Source organism: Argiope bruennichi, chromosome 2 (assembly GCF_947563725.1).
Source record: "Argiope bruennichi chromosome 2, qqArgBrue1.1, whole genome shotgun sequence".
Lineage (NCBI taxonomy): Eukaryota > Metazoa > Arthropoda > Arachnida > Araneae > Araneidae > Argiope > Argiope bruennichi.
In genome coordinates, this window is record NC_079152.1 from 112,053,720 (window position 1) to 112,078,117 (window position 24,398).

At 27.9% G+C, this 24,398-nt stretch overlaps 1 protein-coding gene across 1 annotated transcript in view; it reads left to right on the top strand.

The window, feature by feature from the left end:
• The first annotated feature begins 620 nt into the window (after positions 1–620).
• The window catches only part of LOC129961608 (integral membrane protein GPR155-like), an 80,811-nt gene continuing 57,033 nt past the window's right edge, over positions 621–24,398 (top strand). The window contains exons 1-2 of the mRNA XM_056075113.1: positions 621–720; positions 23,183–23,289. Of these exons, the coding sequence (XP_055931088.1) occupies positions 682–720; positions 23,183–23,289 (146 nt within the window). The 5' untranslated portion in view covers positions 621–681. The remainder of the gene's footprint in view (positions 721–23,182; positions 23,290–24,398) is intronic.

A 24,398-nucleotide genomic window follows, 5' to 3' on the forward strand; every position in this document is an offset into this window, starting at 1 on the left:
TAAATTGCTAAAAATATATATGATTTGATATATTGTTAACGTAGCTGCTGTCTGTGGTCCATTTTAAACAAAAACGCAAATTTTAATTTAACTTATTATTTTAACTTATTATTAACTTATTTAATTTAACTTATTATTTCCTTTTGTATTTACATTAGCTAATTTTTCTAAATTAGTGTCTTCTTAGAAAGCTACTGTACTTCTGACGCCTGACTGTCTTAGAAAGCTACTGCCTTATTTTGTTTAACGAAGATGACCTTTAATTCTCCTCTATTATCAAATACTTGCATTCGCTCCCTAATCTATGAAGTGATCATTAGATATTTCTTAGAAGTTACAAATGTCCTTTCCTACATTATAAAACTCTAATAAGCGACTTCTTCAGACACTTCCGGATTCTAGCTTCTCATTAGTTCAGGACATATAACAGGATAGGCGAGTTTGTAAGCCTTGGAATCGAGTTCTTTTTAAAATTATGCAGTGACCTTAAAGTATCTTTTTATGTGTCCCTTCACTTTCTATAATTTGAACTAATGGATCATTTCCAGTTAAAAAAAGGGGAGGGGGGGCATTGGGGCAGGGAGGGAGAATGCAGATTTCGCCGTCAAATTACAATAGGGTTTTGTCTATCATATACGTGAGAGAATTTTTGCTAGATCTGGTTATAAGCTGAACAACGTAATGTCTGCCTTCGTGTGGTCAAGAAGTTTGATGAATGAGGTACATATTTTAATGTAATCTTTGTAGTAGATTCAAAACTATTCCCGTCAAGTTTTAATGTACTTTCAAAGCAGGTTTAAAATTTGATAAATTAAAACAGTATGCTGAAATCTAATTAAAATTCGGTGTATGAAATCATTTCAAGTCCAGGTGATACATACATCCTCTTTGTTAATGTAATTTTGGAATCTATTATGTATTTTGTGAGAGAGAAAGGAATATGATGTCATAGAATAGCATACGCTAATTAACAATTAAAAGTTAAATGTTTATCATGTGATTTTGAGGTCACATAAATTGCTTCTGTTATATTACAAATTTGTTGAATGTTTGAAATAATTTAGCTTCATTTTATATCTATGCATTCCAGATTACAACTATAAGATTTAATTTGTTATCCTTTTAAATTTGTCCTTGATAATACAGAATAACACATATAATAATCAAAAATAGTAGCTTTGTTATGGAATGCTAATTGCTCTAATATTGTTATAAAGTGAGAGAAAAATGTAGAAATGTCTGTGGCAAATAATCCATTTCATTAAGTAATGTGTAGTTGAATATGTGCAAAGAAAAAAAGATATAAAGAAAAAAAAATATGACGAAATCAAATTACAATTGTCTTTCTTTCTTTTTTGTCTCAGATAATACGTAACACCGAAAGGTGGATAAATGTCAAAACCTTATCAGTAAAAAAACCCAATTGTTTGTAAGAATCAAAAGTGATTGGTAAATTTACTGTTCTAATTAATTTAATTACGTTGCTCCATTAAAGTTTGAATCGTGAAGAATCATATCTGATACGATAGGTGAAAATTGTTATGCAGGGCACTTAGCCAACGCGTCCTTTATTGAATACGTTTATAAGTTTGTCGGTTATAAGAATTTAACGCTGAACGACTCATATTCAGATCTCAGGTCGCAGGAAATTGAAATCTGCACATGACATCCTGGGATACATTTGTGGGTCAACTGTGCTATTTTCAACTGTCAAAATTAATTAATTCTTGAGATGTTTAAATAAATAATGAAAATTAAGATAAATTTCGCCGTTTTTGCAAATAGTATTTATCACGGAAAATTATTTTTATCGGAAATATTTATCCCGGAAAGATTATATTTATGTCATCTTAAATAGAAATAAATCATCAGTATATTGACACTAATTTCATTGTGGCACAATTTTTCTTTAATTTTAACAAATTCTTCAAAATTTATTTGAACGCATTTGAACGCGTAAATTCAAATCCATTTAAGGTTTCATCAAACAAGAAAATGAAAAATACCCCATTGCTGAGTAAGAGCAAGACTTTGAATTACCCTATTTTTTAATGTTTTTTTCTTTTCAATTTTAAATAGTTTTGACTTCGTTTATTACAGGTTTTAAATGATTTTCATAGTTAATTTTATTAGATTTATTTTCTATCATTTTAAAATTCAGTTTATTAAAAATAAGGCAAGAATTGTGTGTTTTTCCGCATATCTTCTAAAAATGCTATCTAACAAAGATTATTATAAATTATTCTATCTAAGAAAGATTATTTATTATATATTAGCTACATTAAAATTCACAAAATCAATCATTCAACTACATGAATTTCATTTTTGTACAATTTGTTTGTGGCAATTTTTATTTTTAAAAGCTTTTCGTGATTAATTTTATATAAAATGCGTTACAATATATCTGATCGTTGAAAAACAAGAATATATTTGAACTGCTGCCAAAATACATTAACAGAATGCTTTAAGCGCAAAACTAAAAGAAAATTTTAAAAGCAGGCGATCAACAATTTATATTTTTTTATTTGTTTTAACAACATTGATTTTAACAATTTATATTAATTCGATTTATTTTCGTGTTTTTTAATGCGAAATTAGCTAATTATCTTAAGATTAATTATTAATTAACTATCACAAAATGTTCATTAAAATTAAAATCTTTCTTATACTTCAATACTTGTAATTAAAATTTGAAGTAATTCTAGAAAAAAAAAAGCAGATTTATTATTTATAAAAATCGTTATAATTATATTTATAACAATCATTATTATTATTTCTAAAAATCGTTTGGCTCAATTGATATATTCGTTTCAATTAAAAAGCATTTCAGACGATAAAATAATTTAATTGTAATATTTCATGCAAAATAGTTTTTAAATTTACGGTGTTAAAGATGCAAGTATTTTATCTCGAGCAGCACCGGATATATCAGCTCATTAATATATTATCTTTACAACCTATTATCATATGAATTCTGAAGTATTTGCTAAATTACAATTATTTATTTATTTGTTGAATTTACTTTAGTAAATTTAATTTTTAAACAGCATATTATTTTATTGTTGCCATAATTTCCTATCTTAATTTTTAGTCACTGAATATCTCAGTGGTTTATTGGTTAGATGACTGTCCGAAGGTATGACGTCTGCTTCCTGAATAAACAGGTGGGATCGGAGGAAAGAGAAGTCAAGTGATGAAATTCTTCTTTTCGCTATTTCGACTCCGATCTGACTTGCCTCCAACGTAACGAACCCCTCCGCTATCGCTTATTCAAGATGAGGATTAGAGGAATTTCGGTTATCTAAATGACGTGCCGTAAAACCTGTTCGTGTTAACTATTTAAAAAATCGCTTGCCATGGACAGAACGCGCTTAGGCGGGATGGATAAGCCGCCGAATTCTTTAATCTAGTCTCCCTTATTTATTTATTTTTCCTTTTAGAAGCCTTTTTGCTATAATAATGGTAAGTAATTTATTGCATAAAACACGTTTAGCGTTCATTTTTTTTTATCTGGTGCTTATTAAAAGTATTTTTTTTTTTAAATTTCAATAAGTTAAAGGATTTAAGAGAGAAATTTGTCATACTTTATCGTTTCTCTTTTATATTTACATTTAGTGATATATAATTTTTGTGATAAAATGTCAGTTTATTTCATGAGATCCGCAAAAAGAGAAATAAAGTAACAAACATTTATAATTTTTTTGAAGAAATTCATATTGCTTTTAAATACGAGTTATGAATATTTTTTCTATTAATTTTAAAGTTTGTTAATTTTAAAGTTTAAAAAAATAATGTAACATTATTTAATATATTAAATTCACTTCATCAAACATAATGCCAAATGTTTACTTAGCATAAGTATTATATATGACGGTTTCAGTGACATATCTTTGTAAATAAATGGCAATGGAAATATTTTCTTTCTTCAATTTTTGACTATAAAATTTTAAGATCTTTTGAATTTCTCCTTATTTTACAATCTGCTTACTTGAAAGCTATCCATTTCAATGATCCATCATTTATTTTGAGAAGAAAATTCACTTAAAGTATGCAATTTGAAATTTTGAAATTGATTTCTGATACTGAAATGGCTATTGAATTTTAATAGGAAAATATATATTACGATTTTTACAAATTATTGTTTGATTGCACTTATATATATAAAAAAATAACTGTAAAACAAAAAAAATATGCTAAATATTTTAAGCCTCTACCAATGGTTCTTATCTTGAAATGTACGATTTTCGAATGCATTCTATGAGAATTGACAAACGTTGTTAAGGCTTTATTTCTGTATAATTAATTAAAATAATATAGATTCGATGTTTCTTTTTTTGTAACTAACATGGTATTTAATTAATAAGCTTCAGATAATTAAACAAGTTTATAAAATATTTCGCTTTATTCTCATTTATTTAGTAATTTATCTATGAGAATGTTATATTAAAAAAAAATCCTTTTTCTCACGTTTATAAAAATGAACGAACATTACATTTCTCTGTGGAACATGGAATTACAAAGTTCCAATAAACATCTTTTAGATTGCTTTTAATTTCTGAAGTTAACAGAAAAAATATCCGTGTTAATATACATTATGCTTTGACATACACGTGTTAGGAATATATGACAAATCACAGCAAATAATGAATATGTAAATCTCAAAAAAGTTTTATTACCTTGATATCGAAAACAAGCGTGTGACTATTTGACAAATTGGCATATGAATGGTTTAAATGAATGACATACTATTTCTAGAATGCTTTGTTTTACTTTGTAATTACTGAAATATTTTCTCATTTTCTCATTTAAACAATGTATGATAAGAGAATAGTGCACATTTCTACTACTATATGTACACGTAATTTGATTAAAGTATGCACAGGTGTTTATTTTCTCAAGGGAACTCTTCCTTCAATCTTCGAAATAAAAAAACAAATCTTTTACGATTTTCTTATTCGTAGAGATTAAATATCATTCATAGCTAAATTCATTAAATATCATTTTTTTGTTCTAATTCTTTCATACATTTTTTTATACTATTGTAATTTATTGTCTCCTTTATAGAAAACTATTGTATGTATACTTAAAAATTAGTCATATGTTTATATTTTAGGTCCAGTTTTGTTTATTTTCGTCTCTGAAAATTAAATTCATAAATCCAGATTAATATCACTAAACCCATGCCTTTCTTACAACTTGGTATTTCGATAAGTGATTAGATAAATTTGTTTGTCTAAAACTTTTGAACTTTATCATTAGTAAGAGTGTTTTTGTCCTCAACAATGCCTATTTTAGAATTAATCTATTCTCTTTACGTACAGAAAGATTAGGAAAAATGTGTCACTTTTTTGTGTCATGGTTTTCTGTCTAGAATATTTGCAATTATTAGAGTCTGATGTTTTTCTTCAGTTATTTGATTTTATATTCTGGCAACATTTATTTATTCAAATACATTAAATCCACTTTTAGCTTTATACTTGTGCTCATATCATTCTATTTATATCTATCTATAAAGAGATGAATGCAAATTTGTCATGATGTATGTTAAGATTTAATTTGAAATCTTTACAAATACAGTCGCGCATCTTACTCCGCATGATTCTTGCTCGTATACGCATTTATTATTTCACGTTTTCAATCTTGTTTATTTCTTGAGTCTTTTAATAACTACCAACCTTCTTTTGCATATGCAATAAACTGTACATCTTTATAGCTAATAAAGACGAATATGCGCATGTGTGTTACGTTAGCGTTCTGCAGGCCAGGCCGTTTGACCAAATTTAATCATATATACCTTGGAGAATGAAAATGTGTATTTCGGAGCGATTTTTTAAAGTTTAATTGGAATTTTAACTGATTAAAAATTAAACTGAATTTTTTCTCTTTCCTGCGATAAATTCCAAAAATTATATTTGCACAAAAATGAAACTTTCATCTTTTTAAAATTACAAAATATGTATTTTTGATAATACCAGTTCAACAGCTACGAACATTTTTCCTAAATGTTGCTAAGTATTCAGCTATTAAAAATATTTTATGCCTGATTTGCAGCAATAGGTTTCATTGTTTCATCATGAAATCATTTCATGTTTTCATTGGTTCATCAAATATTTAACTGCTTGATTTTCTCTCATTGATGAAATCTAAAAAAGGCATATTCTATTTTATATCTATAAAGTTTACAAGATGAATAAAGAATGAAGTTATAATATTGTGAAATTTAGAAGAGAGTTGACCCCAAATTTACGTTTTAAGAGCGCTATGACGTTATGAACCTGGTCTCCATAAGTAAGTCCATATACAAAATGAACAATGAAACAATTAAAATAGTGTGGATTTAATGTCTGATTACTTGATGGAATCATGGATATGAAATTATATCTAAGCGATTTATTGAAATTAAATATAACCAATATCCCCGGTGAACCAGGAATTTACCAAAGGCAACTAAATGGTAATAAGTGTATTTATTGTTGTGTTAATGTGCAAAATTCAGTGATTGAAATAAATACGCGAATTTTATAAGCAAAAAAATGGTATGACTAGATGAGAAATAAAATTTACGTGACTTATTTTGTATTACGTACATAAAAAAAGTATATTGGTATGTGTAATTTGTCATGAAAATTGTGAAAAACTATTTTAAGTAAGTAATTTTTGTCTAGATAATTGGAGAGGGTCATAGGTTTACTATTTATTTCTATAGATAATAATTTTTTTTTAAATTTTTCAGTCATATACAAAACATATTCTGTAGCCAAATTTTGCTCAATAATTTTACTTTTAGAAGATTTTACTTTTAGAATAAAAGTAAAATCTTCCTCTCTAGAACAGAGTAAAATAATTAGCTTGAAAATTTGCAGCCATTGATTATACAGAACAACAACAAAAAAAACTGATAAAAAATTAACGTTAATAAAGCATTTTCAATTATTTACAAATCTGTATATTGGCGTAACATTTGAGTGGATTTCCAATTTTTGTTACTTGACAATTTTCATTCGCTTTCTCACAAAAATTAACTCTTTTTTTTTATTTATTCACCCCGAGACTAAAGCAAATCGAGTGACTACGTTATCGAGTGGTGTTAACGATCTCTTATCATTAAAATTTCTTAACTACGTAGATTTAATGTGGAGAAAATATCTTATCTCATAATCTTTCTTTGAAATTCTAGATAACAATTTCTTTCTAGCTTCTTATCATGAGGCCAAGGAAAGAAAGCAAAAATTTTAAATCTCAGTGAAACATTTTTTTATTGGGACCAGAAGCCTGCATATTAGCAATTAAATATTTTTTAAAAACAATGAAATGTACAACACCAAATAATTATTAAGATTTAAAATATTTTAATAAATATATTTTAATCTAAAATAATTCATTACATTGAATAGAATCATCTATGTAGCATTTAATAAAAATGCTTTATTAAAAAAAAGCGTTTTTGTTTGTGTTCCTCTTTAATTATATTTTGTCATGTGATGATCTGTACAAATAATAAAGGCTAATGTATGTCTGCGTGTCAAATGGTACTGTGGAGGGAAGATCGTTTAACTTAGAGCTACCAAATTTAGTACAAATACCTACACTGGCTAAAAAAAATGAAATTTTAATTAATTAAAACTAAGCGATATTTCAGGCGTTTTCATGCTATAACTTTCGAAAATATTATTGCACAAGCATGATTTCTACTTCATTTTAAAATTTAAACAAAAACAACAAAAAATTTCTTTTAATGATGTAAATTAAGTTTGTGTAATTTTTTCCTCAACTTTATCAATTTTTGAAGATATCTTTTTATACAATTTTCCACCATGATTTGCATTATTTCAATGAAATTCAAACAATTTTCATTGTTGGGCCAAAATTTTCATCACGTGATTTCCTATCGTTGTTCTAAGCTAATGATTCTATTTTTGAAATTCCCAATTTACTTGAGGATTTAAAAAAAAATGGAATTACATTTACAATTATAAGTGAAAGACAGCATGGGATTCAAAAACCGATTACCTGGGACAATTAAGTTTTTTTTTTATATCACTTTGACATCAAAGGATTTAACTTAGGAAGATTCGTGTATACAATAAAAGGTACAATATATTTAAATAACTGGATTTTTATATCTATCACAATCTGATGCTTAAGAATATTTTGATGACGGATTTAGGAACATTGAGCTAAGCATAAGATATTTAATCGAAAATAAACACAACAAGTTAACAAGTTCCAACTAAGCAGTTAAGAGACAAACCGCTACACAGATAAAAGAAAATGTGCTTGTCCGAGTATGCATGCGTGTTGGTTGATGTCCTTTAAACCAATTCACTTGATTGAGAATTAACCAAATTTGTCACATATATACCAGGGAAGAGAAAAGACGGACCTTGGAGCGATTTTTTTAAAATTATAATTATTAGAATTTTTTTTACTTAAGCAAAATTCTGTTGTTTTTCTTCTTAACTCTCAAAAATATCAAAACACAAAAATTATTCTTATGTCATCTTAAAATTCATCAGATTATCTTTTAAAAGATTTCTAATTTAATTGCAGTAATTCTTTAGTCTAGATTTAATTAACTTTTAAAGATATTTTTAAACTATTTTACAACAACATTGTTATTGTTGAGAAGGAATCTCTTTTATTGTCGCAAACTAATACTTTATCTTGGTCCTTTCTGTATTGTTAATGATGAAAGTATAAAGTTGCGGCAGTTTTTTTTTCATAGTGAGTAGTTTTCTGTTTAAAGCGTGCTTTTAGCAAGCGTTTTGAAATTTGTTGTATTTACAATTACGATTTAAAAACGCAAATATGCAATGATCGAATTTTGTAAAAGTGTCGTTCATTTATATTGTATTTACAATTATTTTTGTTGTATTTACAATTACGATTTAAAAACGCAAATATGCAATGATTCAATTTTTTAAAAGTGTCGTTCATTTAAAAATAATGTTAATCTTTAATGTAATATAATTGAATTTTAAAAATCAATTAATTTTTTTATCACCTAAAAGTTGCGTTCATATTTTAGAGTGCTGAATTTTTGGATGAATCAGAGAAATTTTTATTAAGTAATCTATGCTACTATATACTTTAAATATTATCTTTATAGGCAATTTTATAAATCAATTAATCTTTAAATCTTTAATTAATTATCTTTGAATATTTAATCAATAAATTATCTTTATAGGCAATTTTAAAAATCAATTAATTTTTTTATCACTAAAAGTTGCGTTCATATTTTAGAGTGCTGAATTTTTGGATGAATCAGAGAAATTTTTATTAAGTAATCTGAGTTACTATATACTTTAAATATTATCTTTATAGGCAATTTTTTTCTAAACTTTCGCAATTTTTAAAAATATTTTTATGCGTAATTTTCAAAAATGGAATCCATTACTAAAATGGAATTCAAAGCCCTTTCATTATTTGGTTAAATATTTAATCACGTGATTTTCCTCCTTTGTTCAAACCAAAGGAAGAAGGATTCTATCCAATATCTATGTAATTTATATGACGAATAAGAAAGTAAAGTTACAGAATTGTGAAAGCTAGGAAAAAGATTATGTCATGAGACTTGACTCTGTTAGGATAGTTCATATGCGCAGTTAAACTGCCATTAAAATAACACGGCTTTAATGTCTGTTGTAAGTTGAGGCTCAAAAATATTGTCTTGGGGAAATTAATATGAATATTATGGATAAACGATTCAACTGTAATGAACAAAACTATTAATACAATTGGTTTTCAAAGGCGGCTAATACATAATATATTGCTTTAAAATATTAGGAATTATTATTGATAAGAATTAAAGGATTGAAAAGGCGACTCAGTCTGTGTCATTGCAATGAATTTCAATTGGTCAGAATTTATGTGCGCTAATTTAAGACACAAGTCAAGTTTAATTTGCAGCATGGATAGTATGATTGAAAATCCATTCAGCAAACATACAGGCTGAATGACATTAAAAATGTTACAAATTTCTTTAAAATGTCTTTTTCTTGTTTCAATACTAACATATAATTAGTCATAACTAGTATATTGACAGTATAGTATGTTGCCAATCGCAACAACAATTACAGAGAAGGAACAACACAGAAAGCAAACATATATGTATTTTAATAGTAAAACTTAAAGCGAATTCCATGCTATCCTTTTGAATTTGTTTAAATATTTTGAGTGAAAAATGTATCATGAAAAATAATGTCATTTTCCATTAGTGTTTCACGTGGCATAGATTGGACCATAACTTTCTTGTCAACGCATATACCTCTGTTTGAAAAATACATCTCATATCTTAATTTCCATTAGAAAACTGATTGGACGCACAAATTCGTAATAAGTGCCATAAAATTAGGTCTAAAATAGATTTTTGATCCCCATTACTTAAAAGAAAATCAGAAACCATTTGAACAAGGCTGATACTCGATGCACCCACCAGCATCTACTGCACTGAGAATTTGCATCAGTTTGCTCAATTTGCAAATGTTATATGTGTTTTGTACGTTCTTGTTGAATGCCCATGATTTGCTCCATAACATCTAACATTTTTTTAGATGTTCCATTCTAATTTGGGTGATTTAATTTCCAAAATTCTTCATTGACCTTTTTAGTTTTAAAAGAATGTAGATTTTTGTAATTATTTAATATTAACCAAGCCTTTCTAGTATTATACTATACCTTGCGCCATTATTATTTCATATCGGATTGGTTTCTTCTGGTGTCTTTCCTGAAAAAACGCGATTTTACACACAAAAAGAAATCATTTTTTATAACTATTAGAATAGGCATATTTATATTATAAATATATTTAACCTTCGAAGTTGACTGTGAGTAATGCAGCATAGTAATCAGAACAGCATGAATGACGCTTATGTTGCGGGTCCTCAGTTCGAATAGCGCTTTTTTTTATATTTTAGTACTAATGTACTTATATTTAATATTTCTGCTTTTTAAGCTTATCTATATAGGTGTCTTTTCTGCAAAAACGCGATTTTACACATACACACACAAAACGTTTTTTTTATAACTAATTATTAGAGATTTTTTCCTACTTGCTCTCATCCTAACAGTGTCATAAAGCGCTTATCTCAGACATGATGTTCATGGTTTTTTATTGAAATTACCAGTTCATATGTAGATAAGATTGTAAAATATTCGTATATAATTAGTATCTAAATAGTTTCTCCGAAAATCCAGATTATATATATAAAGCTGCAGAGCAAAGCTCGATCTTCCAGATATTTATAAATTATAAAGATGCTTTAATATGAGTGTAACGCAGCGTTTCTCAACCTTTCAGTATTCATGGCCCAGTTTTCAATCATAATTTTCATCGCCCCCCCCCCGCTTACAATAAAATGTATACAACAATAATGTATATTGAGTATTTTGGATTCTGTTTTTAAACTATTTTTTAACTAACTGCCAAAACAAGAGTAAAAGCGAGTCAACGTTGGCGAGAAACCACATCTTGCATTTTGGATAAGAGTGCGGTAAACAGATGAAGTGAATGAAAGTGGAGAAAATTTAAATATTATATTTGAAATGAAAGCCAAACAGGGAGATAACGTTAAAAGAATATGAAAGTAGAAAAATTCATCAATGAAAGTTAACCTAGACGGGGTGAGCTAAATTTAGAAACTGGGAATACATTTTTTCGAATAATAAAAGAAATAAACGAGAAACATGACAAAACAAAAGTGAAAAAAATAACAATGTTTGTGGAAGGGAATACACACGACCGATGCCGTCTCGAGCATGCGCGGAGCAAATGTTTTCTCATAGGAAGAAGGAAAATATTCGATAACGCAAGTTTCAATTCCAGCCAGTCTCATTCGAGTCGATCCTTTTATCACTATTGAATCTATCGTGAATTTATATGTTATATATGTTTTCGTGTTAACTTCAATTCATTTATGAAGGCTCATGAATAAATTTTTAAGCGGAAGTAAGCATGCATTACACGATAGTCAAGCATCAACAAGTACACAGACGAGCATGGTTCCGAAAATAAAGTCAAGGAGACATTCTCAAGAATACTTAAATTTTGGTTTTACCAGTACTGAAGTAAATGAAGAAGAAAGGCCCCTATGTATCATTTGCTCAAAAATGTTGACAGCAGACAGCATGAAACCTAATAAACTTAATCGACATTCGGAAACGCTTCATAGTGAGTACGTCAGCAAACCCAGAGAATTCTTCGAATTAAAATTAAAATAATATAAAAAGCAAAAATCATTTTTTAAAGAAACTTTGTTTGTAAATAAAAAAAGCTTTAATTGCATTTTACAAAGTTCATATAATTGTAGAAATCCCCTCACCATTGGTGAAGAGCTTATTTTGCCAGCAGCAATTCAGATTGTAGAAACTATGTTTGGAGATAATTTCTCAAAAAAAATTGCAATCCATACCTCTTTCAAATGTTACTGTTGCCCGTCGAATTGGCGATATAGCTGAAGATGTACAGCGTCAACTTTTCTCGATGTTTCGTGACAAATTGTTTTCAATACAGCTTGACGAAGCAACAGATAGTAAAAGAGATGCTCATTTAACTGCATATGTTCGAATTTGTGATAATATGTCAGTAATAGAACTACTTTTCTGCAAACAAATAGAACTCAAAACATCAGCGCTCGCATTATTTGTTATTTTAAATGATTTTATGAACTAGGCAAACATAGAATGGAAAAATTGCATCGGAATATGCGCCGATGGTGCTCGTTCAATGTCCGGAAGATTCCAAGGTATACAAGCACTTGTAAAACAAAAATCGCCTCTGCAACATTGCATGATCTACAGAGAAACTTTGGCTTCGAAAGAAATAAGTCCTGGTTTGAATATTGTGTTAACTACGGTTGTAACCGTAGTAAATTATATAAAAATGAGATCCCTGAAATCGAGAATCTTTTCCTCACTTTGTGAAGACATGGGTTCAATACATTCAGCGTTACTATTTTATTGCGAGGCAAGATGGTCATCACGTGGGAAATTTTTGCAACGTGTTTATGATATAAGAGAAGAAATCGCCATTTTCCTAGAAGAAGAAAACAGACAGGTGGCCGAGAATTTTCGCGATCGTTTATTTGTGATGAAATTGAGGTACTTGGTCGAGATATTCGAGAAATTAAATAACTTGAATCTTCAACTCCAAGCAGCAAATACACATATGTTGGATACGAGTTATAAAGTTAATGCTTTTTGTAGAAAATTGGAATTGTGGAGCAGAAATTTAAAGCAAAAAACCTAACAATGTTTGTAAATGTGGATGATTGTACTAAAACTTATCAAATCATTTAGCCATGCTGGCAAAGAATTTTAAAAAGTATTTTCATGCTGACGACAAACTGATAGCAAGTTACGAGTGGATTAGGGATCCATTTCATAAGACTCCCGAAGGACTTTCAATTGATGAGGAAGAAAAATTCATAGACTTCACGACAAGTGGCGAAACTAAAAGGCAATTTTGTAATAAATCACTATTTGAATTTTGGGCAGGAGTAAATTTGATTTTTCTGAACTATAAACAAGGACATTTCACATTCTATTACCATTCAACACCCTACCATTGTGAAACTGGATTTTCTGTTGTGGCTTCTTTGAAGACAAAATATAGAAACAGAACTGAGAGTGGCTATTTCTAATATTAAGCCTTCCTTCAAAAAACTTTGCTCTGCAAGACAGGCCCAAGGGAGTCACTAATAATTATTAAATTTGTTTTTAATTTAGTATGTTTTGATTAAGTAAGTTGTTTTACTTTAATAAGTTATTAAATATTTCGAAATGTATTTTGTTTTCTATGTATATGTGTGCTTTCCTTTCAGTCAGATAATCAATTTTTTAAAATAATATTTCCTTTTGGATATTCTTGCGCTCCCCCTCTAGTGTGCTCGCGCCCCCCTAGGGGGTTGTGAATCGCTGGTGTAACGCACAGCTTAGTTAAAGCTGACTTTTATGATATGATTTTATTTTATGATTTTTTTGTATACTATATACACCCTGAAAATTCCTATTTTCAAGTAATCGTCGAGTACGCAAATCGTGCAAAACGCACAAATAATTTTTTACAACTAATAAGCAATTTTCCTTTTCACCTTATTCACGAATATGTTTTTTTTTTATCTCTTTATATCCTTCGTATGAGAATTTTGGAGAAAGCTAGTTTAATGGAAATCTTTTCCAATCAGCGACCTGAAATGGTTTTTGCCTGAACAGTTTTTAAAACCTTATTTAGTTTTAGACCATTTTTGTGGGTGCTTTGGAAGTCAATGAAATGCCAATCAGGTTCCAATTTCCTGATAGAAGGTTTTTTTAAAGACCGGGTTTTGAATTGTCACTTGTCTTTTTGTAGCAGCTAGGATGATGCAATTTTCTTACAAATTTTTAGTCAGACTATTACAAAAACTGACCATTAATATTCAATTGATGTTTGCATTTTAACAGAAATATATCAGAGCAGTACTTTTCTGGAGGTAAGAAGGATACCCTAAAAGAATCTTAAAATCTAAATTGATTAATTATTTATTTTTCTTAAAATTTTCGTTGACAACTGATTATTATTATTATTATTATTTTTGATGAATCGCGTGGAAACACCTATTCTCAAAATTTCCTTTTATACTCTATTTTTAAGCGTGTAAGAGGCTCATTTTACAGAAATTGCATGCAGGGGTTATCATAACTGCAGTATGGCTATTTAGTGTCCAATTACTAAAAAAGTACTAAGCCAAACTTAACTGTTTGGAGCATGCAGAATCCATTTATAAAGAAAAGAAAGGAAAAATATTTTGCTATCACATCGCCAGGATGTTGCTGTAAACAAAATTCGAGCCGTAAAGTAGATATTAAAGATAGTAAAAGAACATTGTATGATTGATTAAAACTAAATCAACATTTAACACTGAAATAAACACAATCAGCATTTCATTTGTTTGCTTTAGTTTATTTAATAATTTTGTTTACAAAATATATTTTATTTGTGTTTTTAGTATGCTCCTGTTGAGTATTACAATGGTTATTATGAAAATGATTTTAGAAAAGTGCACATAATTACTTGTGTTTGTAGAATCTATCTAATGTATAGCATTGTTCGATCCTTTTACCTATATTCCCAGTACACACTGGATTCCAGTGTACATAGACCAATGTTTTAAATGACCCACAAACACAAATAATAATTATTAAGATCTGGCAAACGGAACTTTTTCTCAACGAGCATTCATCCTTTGTAGGAAAAAATCAAAATTCAAATGTTAATAAAAAAACAAAGCGATAAAAAATATTTTTAAGTTTAGTTTTTAGTTTAGTTATATTAACGTCCCGTTTGAAGCAACACTAGGGCTATTTTGGGACGGACCTCGTAATTTTGAACCGCGGTCATATGACGAGGACGACACCTGAGTTGGCACCCCCCTCTCCACACCGCACCACACCAGCGGGAGGACGTTTGGTCATGACGGATTTAACGTGCAACAGACCCCCTTACACGACGGTTCTTCGGTGGAATCGGGTCTCGAACCTGAAACCCTTCGGTTCCGAAGCCGAGACCTTACCACCAGGCCACCGCGGCCAAAATATTTTTAAGATGTAAGTATGAGCCAATTAAAAAATATTTTTTTTGCTCATCATGATCTAAGAAATATATATACAAAATAGCGTTGCGTTCCTTCTAGAATTTTCTTGGTAATTGACTCCAAATATCGACAATCTACTTCATCCTGTTTTGATAAAAATATAATCTCAATTCAAAGTGCAGATGACTGACCATTTTCTTTATAAAGTTGTGTGGTACCTTCTCAGCATTTTTAAATAAAACTTTTAATAGTAAGTATTGTCTTCTAACATTAATATTAGAGAATATTTAGAAAAAAATTTAATTTTGATCTGTTTCTGTAATGAAAATTTCAATTTAAATAGGCGATCATTTTAAGAATTAAAAAAATTATTCTAGTTTTTTTAATATTTTAGCTTCAAACATGTTGATTAGATTTAATAAAATATATTATATAAAACTGCTCGTATTTTTTCATATAAGTTTTATTTTTAAAATAATTTTTTAACAATATCTATGATAAAAGATGAATAAATTTAAAGTAATTAATTTTGTTTTCTTGATTATAAAAGAACTAGTTGAACGCTCATTTCATATACAATTTTATTTAAATACAAATATTTTAAAATTTCTATTATAAATCTATGTTATAATTTTAATAATTTCTATTAAAAATATTAGCATTTTAAAATAAGGGAATGTGGAGAGGAGGGGGGGGGGGGGCTCAATTTAGAAAAAATGAATTTATTTTATTTCTGATCGTAAACAGAATCGTAAAATAATTCCTGCAATATTAAAAATTCATCCGATTACTTTTTCAAATTGAGTGAATCAAACATATGACCAACGAAATTCAATTGAATCAAACATATGGCCAACGAAAGAGCCAATGATATAAAATTGGTATTCCCCAAATGCATGAATGAAATGCATGTTTTATACATACACATTTACTATAACGCTGGTAGCCGTCAGATACACTTTGTTTGCTTTTCGTTTTTTTTTATAGTTAAATTTTAAGAATATCTTATTTTAAAGTATAATTCTCGAAAATCAGTTCTAAAACTAGATTTATTTGATATTTAATAATTAGATTGTATGTTTACAAAATATTATTTTATATTATCTAACAAAATTTCCTGTTCTATAAGAAGAAACGGAAGAGTTTGAACAGAAAAGGTTTGAAAAGTAAAAATCTGTTCTATAAGAAAACAACAGATTATTAGCAGTTTAACTTAAGATCATGATCTATAAACATTTTCTTTTGTGGAATTTTGCACAGTCTGAGGACTGAGAGAAGAAATATCGATAACTTACCATTTATTTAGTTTGAGAAATCCTTTTGCATCACTTGGAAGACGTTTCCTATTTCAGTCTGTAAAGAGGAAGATTTGGAATTGAAGCTACAATATCATGAAGTATTTCACACTAGATCAGCTTAACAAGTACGTCAAGGAAAATGTCGTGACATTGAAATTATACTGGCATGTAACTTTCATTTGCGTAAACTAGGAACTAGAGGTATAAAGCCTAAGAAATCCAGAGTGATGAAACGAAGTGAATAATAACGCAAAAGGAACTACATTTGTCTTCTGGATAAAACGTCAATGAATTTCAGTAAGTAAAAATGCCGTATACAGGAAAAAAAAAACAAGGGATTAGATTAAACCGAAAACGTGAAACTGTATACAATAAAAAGCGGTAATAAAAACACTCATATAAATTCAAAAATGCAATTAAATGGCTTAAATTGAGGATATATTGTTGTCTAAAAATAATAAAAATAAAATCATAAATCGTCATAAAAATAAAATCAGAAATCGTCATAAAAATAAAATCAGAAATGGCTTCATGAAACCGAAATGCTTTTTAAAAATTGAATAAAATGTAATTTACTATAGTTACTATACTATAGTATAGTTACTATACTATATATAATTTACTATAGTTACTATAAACTATATCAATCTAAATGCTTCGCATTTTTGCAAAAAAATCATTTATGGATAAATGAACACTGTATATAGAATATAATATTCATTTAAAGACCGATAATTTTTGTATTTAGTGAAAATTTGAACAAAAGATAAGAAATGGCATTTATAATCAAAGTTAGGACATCGTTATTTATTCTTCATATTATAAAAGATAATTTCCATATAGCGAAGTTTTGTAAACTTCTTTTATTATTGATCTCCAACGTTACGCAATCTTTGAAAGTTCCAGCAAAAATTACTACAACTGTGAACTCGCACACCTTGCTTTATTATAGAAGATATGGAACTGTCTTATTTTCTGCACGGTGACAAAATATTTAATTGCTGATTCTACAGAACATGATGTATTGTTAATGTTACAAATAATATGTTCCAATTGCTACAAAAGTATGAAAATTCTTTAAAAAAATGTTTTTTATATTAAACCAATACGAAGCACGACTACCAGGTTTTTTTCACAGTTAAGGATATATATTGAAGTTAATAAAGAGGATAGATGTCTTAGTTATCTTTTCTCATTTTATTAATTTAATTTATAGAGTTTCTTTTAAACGAATTTTCAACAAATTGAGCGGAATGGTGAGATTTCATTAATCAAGATCCGATATTTTTTTTATATTTGCTGAAATGGCAATAATCATAAATCGTTTTTTCAAAAACATGCATAGTCATGTTTTATTGAATATCATCTGTATCATCTCATCATTTGTCATTTAAGCATTCATTATTTCATTATAATCTTATATAATATTACTCATTATTCATATTAAAGTAAATGTGATTCATTGGTTATTGATAACAAACAATCACTTTAACTTTATATATATTATACATTGAATGCCATCTTTTTGCTTTCATGTTGTCAAGAAGAAATACGGGTTCTAAAATTTATATTAGTTACTATCATAATTTTTAAGCATTAATTTAATTATTATATCTAGAAGCAAATTATGTGTTTAATAATAATTTTTTTGTTCATGAAATGCACAAAAAAATTTATAAACATAAGATGCGGTTTGAAAATTTAAAAAAAAAAAAAATGGCTAGTAATTAACTTAAAATTTATAAACTAGAATTATAAATTTATATTAACAAAAAAACCTTGTAATTTATCAGATATCGGTTTTTATATGTTATTGAAAGAAAATAATATGACTTTTAAGTTCAGATTTAGATCAAGAAATTCTATTTCAAAGGACAGGTTTTTTTTTTGTACTCCTAAATTTAATGTTTGCTTTTTCCTTTTAAACCTAGTGTTTTGTTACATTTACAAAAAAAAAAAAAAAAAAAAAGGATTTGACGTCCTAATATTTTCCAGAGCATGGAAAACGAAACAAATAGATCAAGGTTGGATTGAATTTTTGCAAAGTTCTAGTTTTGATTTTGTTATCCAAATAAAAACTTGAGCAAATAGTAGATAATTCCTCTTTCTTGGCTCGCACATTTTTTTTTATCTGTGTGTCATTCTTAATCTAGAAACATTATTTTAAATTTATCACATATAAAATAACAATAAAAGTAAGCTCTCGTGGCAATTTATTTAATTTAGGAGATAGTGTCTTTGTTCAAGAGTTACTGTCCTACGTTGAGAAATTTCTTCCTTTTTTTATTATGCAATTTATAATGGATGGAAAATTACTTCAAGGTAGCTATATCCGCATTTAAAAGAAATCTCTTTTAAGATATATAAAAAAATTTATTGAACCGCAGCTCTATCTAATGTTTAATTCCATCTGTATTAATATTAATCTTTTTTATTATAAAATATATTATTTGATGATGATATGTGTCGCGAATACGATTTAATTTAAATAACTCAACTTAACAATTTCTTGTAAAAACGCAAACGATAATTTCAGAACTCTTTTTTTCAGAATTCTTTTTTCAGAACTCTTTTTTTGTTGTTGTTATTGTAAATATTAGTTTCATTAAAATTCTTTTCTTACAACTGAGAACGTTATTTTGTCACACAAGCCAATTTGTCAAGTTCCATATCAGTTTTACGGATTAAAAGAATCTGATGTTCCAGCATTTTGGTAATTAGAGAAGTTTTATTTATAGTATTTCATTGATACTAAATGCTGATGCAAAAATTTACATTTTTAAAATTAAAGCAAGAATGCGAAAACTGTGAGATTTATAGTTATTATGGAAATATGAGTTAATTACTCTTTCTTCTAAAAAGCTTGAAATTGGCAGAAGCGAAATCCATATTATCTTATGCTTACGTGACATTTGATGAGTTTGTAATTAGAGTATAAAGCTGATTTTAGTGTTATGCAAATTTTCATAATACTTTATAAAAGTTTTTATATAGTGATCTTTATGAATGAGTAGTGATTATCCAACTGAAATTTGTTTCCATATTATCATCAACCAGTATTAAAAATCACCAAAGATAATGCTTCATCCAATTCTACGCTTTCCTTCTTGAGAAACAATCTAAATATAGCCAAAGGCCTTTTTAAGTTTGAATTCCAAATATACCAACATTAATATTGCTCTTGTTTGTATATTCTTTTCTACTAAATCTACTTTCTTATAATTAATATCTTTCTTTAAATATATTGTATAGTAAAATACCAAATTAAACAATTTATTGACTAAATCTTTAATTTCTTTCTAATGTTCACTTGACTAACATTACGACTAATTTGAAGAAATTACAATTCTTATTATTGTGAACACTTATTTTCACTCAAATTTATCTATAATTTTTATTCCGAATAACATCATATTGACACATGGTAAAAAATATCTCAATTATGTGTAAGTTATTCTTTCAATAAAGTAGGCATAACATTTTTTTTATGCTTTTTGAACAGAAATGATGCAAACAAAGTCTTTATGTGTATTGTATGTAAATATGTTAAAATGTAATGTAATTATATGCATTGATGTATGTAAATATACGTATTAATACTTCGAAGAATTTCTTAGTAAACTAGTTACAGATATGTCCTTTTACCCTAGAGTATCGGATTGATGCTTTAAACAATCAAACTTGCAAAAAACTGAATATGAGTAGCGAAAAGAATTTATGAACTAATTAATTTCTTATCTAATCTATCCTTTTCCTTTTTTAACAAAAAATAATTGCACTTACTTATTCTTAAAAAAACAAATAATAATTGAACAAAGCTTATTACACAATGTATTAAGATTTCAACAAAAGATAGTCCTTACTTGTATGATTTTATTAATTAATTTACGTAAAAAAAGTTTATTCTGCAAGAACAATAGCTTAGATATACACTTGTTCCTCCTTTATTAGGTGCACGGCTTTAAATGTAAATTGTCAGTTCTACAGTGGTTTAGATATCACGATAAAAATTTAAAATATAAATTAAAAGGACAAATGTCCTTTTGTTAATAAAATCTACAAGTACGGTGAGTATAAGAGCGGTGATGTGATTAAACAATCGTGGGACATAGCGAATATGATTGTAAATTAGTCAAAACATGAAGAGTTTCTGACGGGGTTGTACTTGAAGGTTACACGGAATAAATTTTCAAAGATTTATCCAGTATTATGCTATAGATATAAAACATATAATCTACATCGTTACTGTGAAAGAAACTTTGCTATTCTTGAAATATTTGAAGTGAATAATTAGAAGTCTGCAAATAGTTGCAGAAATAATGATTCATAAAATACATTTTTCAATAGCATTCCATAGAATTTTCTCGTTGGTTTAATTTAAAATACACACGTATAAAAAAATAAAAAAAAATTCTTAAAATAATGAACATTAATTACTTTATTAGGTACCATAATTCAATCTGTCACCTACTTCAACTCTTATCCTGTATTGAGTTTTAATGATGAACTTGCGTCTTGTATTATAGGCATGTATAAAATGAATAGTGTATTCAATTACTTTTCGGATATTTTACTATAAATACTGTGATGTTCTAGAGTGATATAATATTCTAAATAATTTCTTTAGAGATTAATGAAAAAATAAATAGAAAAAGCTTGTAAGAATTGATTGCAATTTTGCACCTAGTTTTCCATTGTTTCTTATATTAAAAAAAAAGCACAAGATTAGTTTTTAGGATTTTTTTTTATGAATCTAAAACTTTTAAGATTTATCTTTTTCTCTGTTTTCTTCCCTCTCTTTTTGTTTTCTTATCGATGGTTCAGGTATCTTTCTCAATATAGTTCTCTACTAATTATAACTTTTGTTCTCAGAATTAAGAATGCCTTAATACTGAATAATGTTTCGCCAATTATAAGAACCAGTGCTGCACTGGAATATTACAGTTATTAGGATATTTTTTTTATTAAAATATGATGATGGGTAAATAATTACTGAACCACTGATAACTAAAAGATGGTCTTTTCACTCATCCAAATTCTATATTATGCTCTTCTCAGTTAAATCTTAGTTAATTAGTTCCCAGTTAAATCTGTATCAAAAATATGAATCTATTTAATTCCTCATTGCAGTAAAAGATAATTCATTTTGATAAAGACCATGATGTATCCTTTGAACACATATTCTATCCGTTAATTGAAATTCAAAGAGTGAATATGCTTTAAATTTCGAATTTCAGATGGTCTTTTGGTAGAGTATGTAATATTGTAAAATGTTTTAATTATAATCAGTAAAATATGTAATTAAACAATCCGCTCCGGTTTTAAAACAGTTTTTTTTCTTATTTTTAAAGTATATATTTCGCGCTATACATATCATCATGTGAGAACATGATGTTGCTTCTGTTTGAGGGTTTTAAAGCCACCAAATGTACGGGCAGAAAATTAGCGATTTTGAAGCACCAAATTTTTGCCTTTAGGATTACTAGAAAATGATAAAGAAATTTTCCCTATTTGGTGACTTATCGCCAGCAAAAAGTTACAACTTGGCGTGAATGCCCGACATATAACCGATTCTCCTGTTCGGCCAATAAAGGACAGGGTCGCCCGAAGAAGCACATAGAAGAAAATGGGCATTAACGCGAAACAGCGAGAAGAGATATCGAAAGTTATATTATATATATGTACAGTAATATAATTATTTTTTTTAAAAATTTCAATTGTTCTAGCTGGCAAAAAAAGTTTTGGAGCTCTAACAATTTTGAAAAGAAAAACAAACAAACAAACAAAAAAAAAAACACATCGCTTTTCTAAAAGTTGATGATTGCGCAATACAATAAAAAAAGAAAAACTCGATCTCGAGATAGTCTTTTAGCTCGAACGATTTTGAGATGGAAAATGAACCATCGTTTTCTAAATATCGACATATGCATAATCTAATAGTCACGTGAGTGTTTAAAACCGGTTTAAACTGGTTTTTCCCGAAAAAAATTCTGGCCCCGAGAAAAAATTTTTAGAACTCGATTGATTTTGATATGATCAAAAACCATCGCTTTTCTAAATGTTGTGATTGCAAAATGTGAGTCATGTGAGAACATGATGTTTTCTGTTGGACTGATACCACGTCACTTTAAAAAATCATGTTCTCACATGATAACTTGAAATTTGCAATAACAGATTTCTGTTTTTTTATTATTTATTTTTATTTTTTTCCTTTTGTAATGCATACAAAAATTGGGATATGCGAATCCTGAAAGCTAGTAGCTATTGCACGTGAGTGTCGAGTAGTTTTAATTCATTTTGATTAATCATTTTCAGGTTAACCAAACAATAACAGAACCAGCTTGTGTCCTGAGCGATGAAGCTTTTCCATTTCATGACTTTGCACCAACATTAGCCCAATGTTTTTTCATTGTAATTACAGGGTAAGAACTTATTTAATATTCAATAATTTTTCGATCTATTCGTTCTAAAAAAAGAAGGCAACATCTGAAGCCGATTATAAGAGATTGTTTTAAATTCATACATATATATATGTATGAATTTTTATATATATATGTATGTATGTATAGATGCACACGTACATATATATATATGTTTAATATCAATTATTTCAAAATTTATCGAACACAATGAAAGTCTTTAGAAAATTTGTAAATTTTAAAGGTCAATCTTTTTTCGTTCCTCATTCATAGAAAGCAATATGATCCAAGTGCTAATATGATATACGATCTAATTAGTAATAGTGATTAAATCTTTGATAATTTATTTTTAATCTGATTTATTGATACAAATCGGTATCGAATTAAATAAACTTTAAACTTGATTTTAGATGCATCCATGAATATCATCGCAGTTATTAATTTTGCTTCATTTTTTTGGTTACTAATTTTTATTTCCTCCTGTGCAATGTATACAAAGAATTGCAATCGTCAAAAAATTCAAATTTCGAGATTTTGACAAAATTTACCGTTTCAACCTTCTTGAGTCCGCAAAATGCATTTTTGGAATTATGTTTATCGGTCTGTCCATCCGTGAACTCAATTCATCTATCGACGAATCTCAACGTTTCAGATATCTTTGAGTCCGAAAAAAGCCAATTTTTGGAATTATGTCTATTTGTCAAAATGGCTTTGAGCTAGACAAAGGAAATTTATTATATAGACTTTAAAATACATTTATAGATTTCCGTCAGATTTTGAACAAAATCCATTCAAAGAAAACTGTCTGTCAGGGTATAAGTAGACATAAGGATTATCAAACGTAAAGAGTTATATAAAATTTGGTACGCACATTCAATATATAAAATATACATTCTTATCCAATTTTGAGCTAAATCTGCCAAAAAGAGAATCGTCTGCCGATTGGTACTTCCACAAACATGTAAAAGTAATTCCTCAAAAATGCAATAATTCAAATAAATGCAATTTGATATGAGACCTTGTGACTACAATGATAGTTTTCTGTCAAATCTTGGTTTCAACACTCTAAAAAACGACTTTCAAAATAAAAGTTTTATTTTCCGGTACTTGTG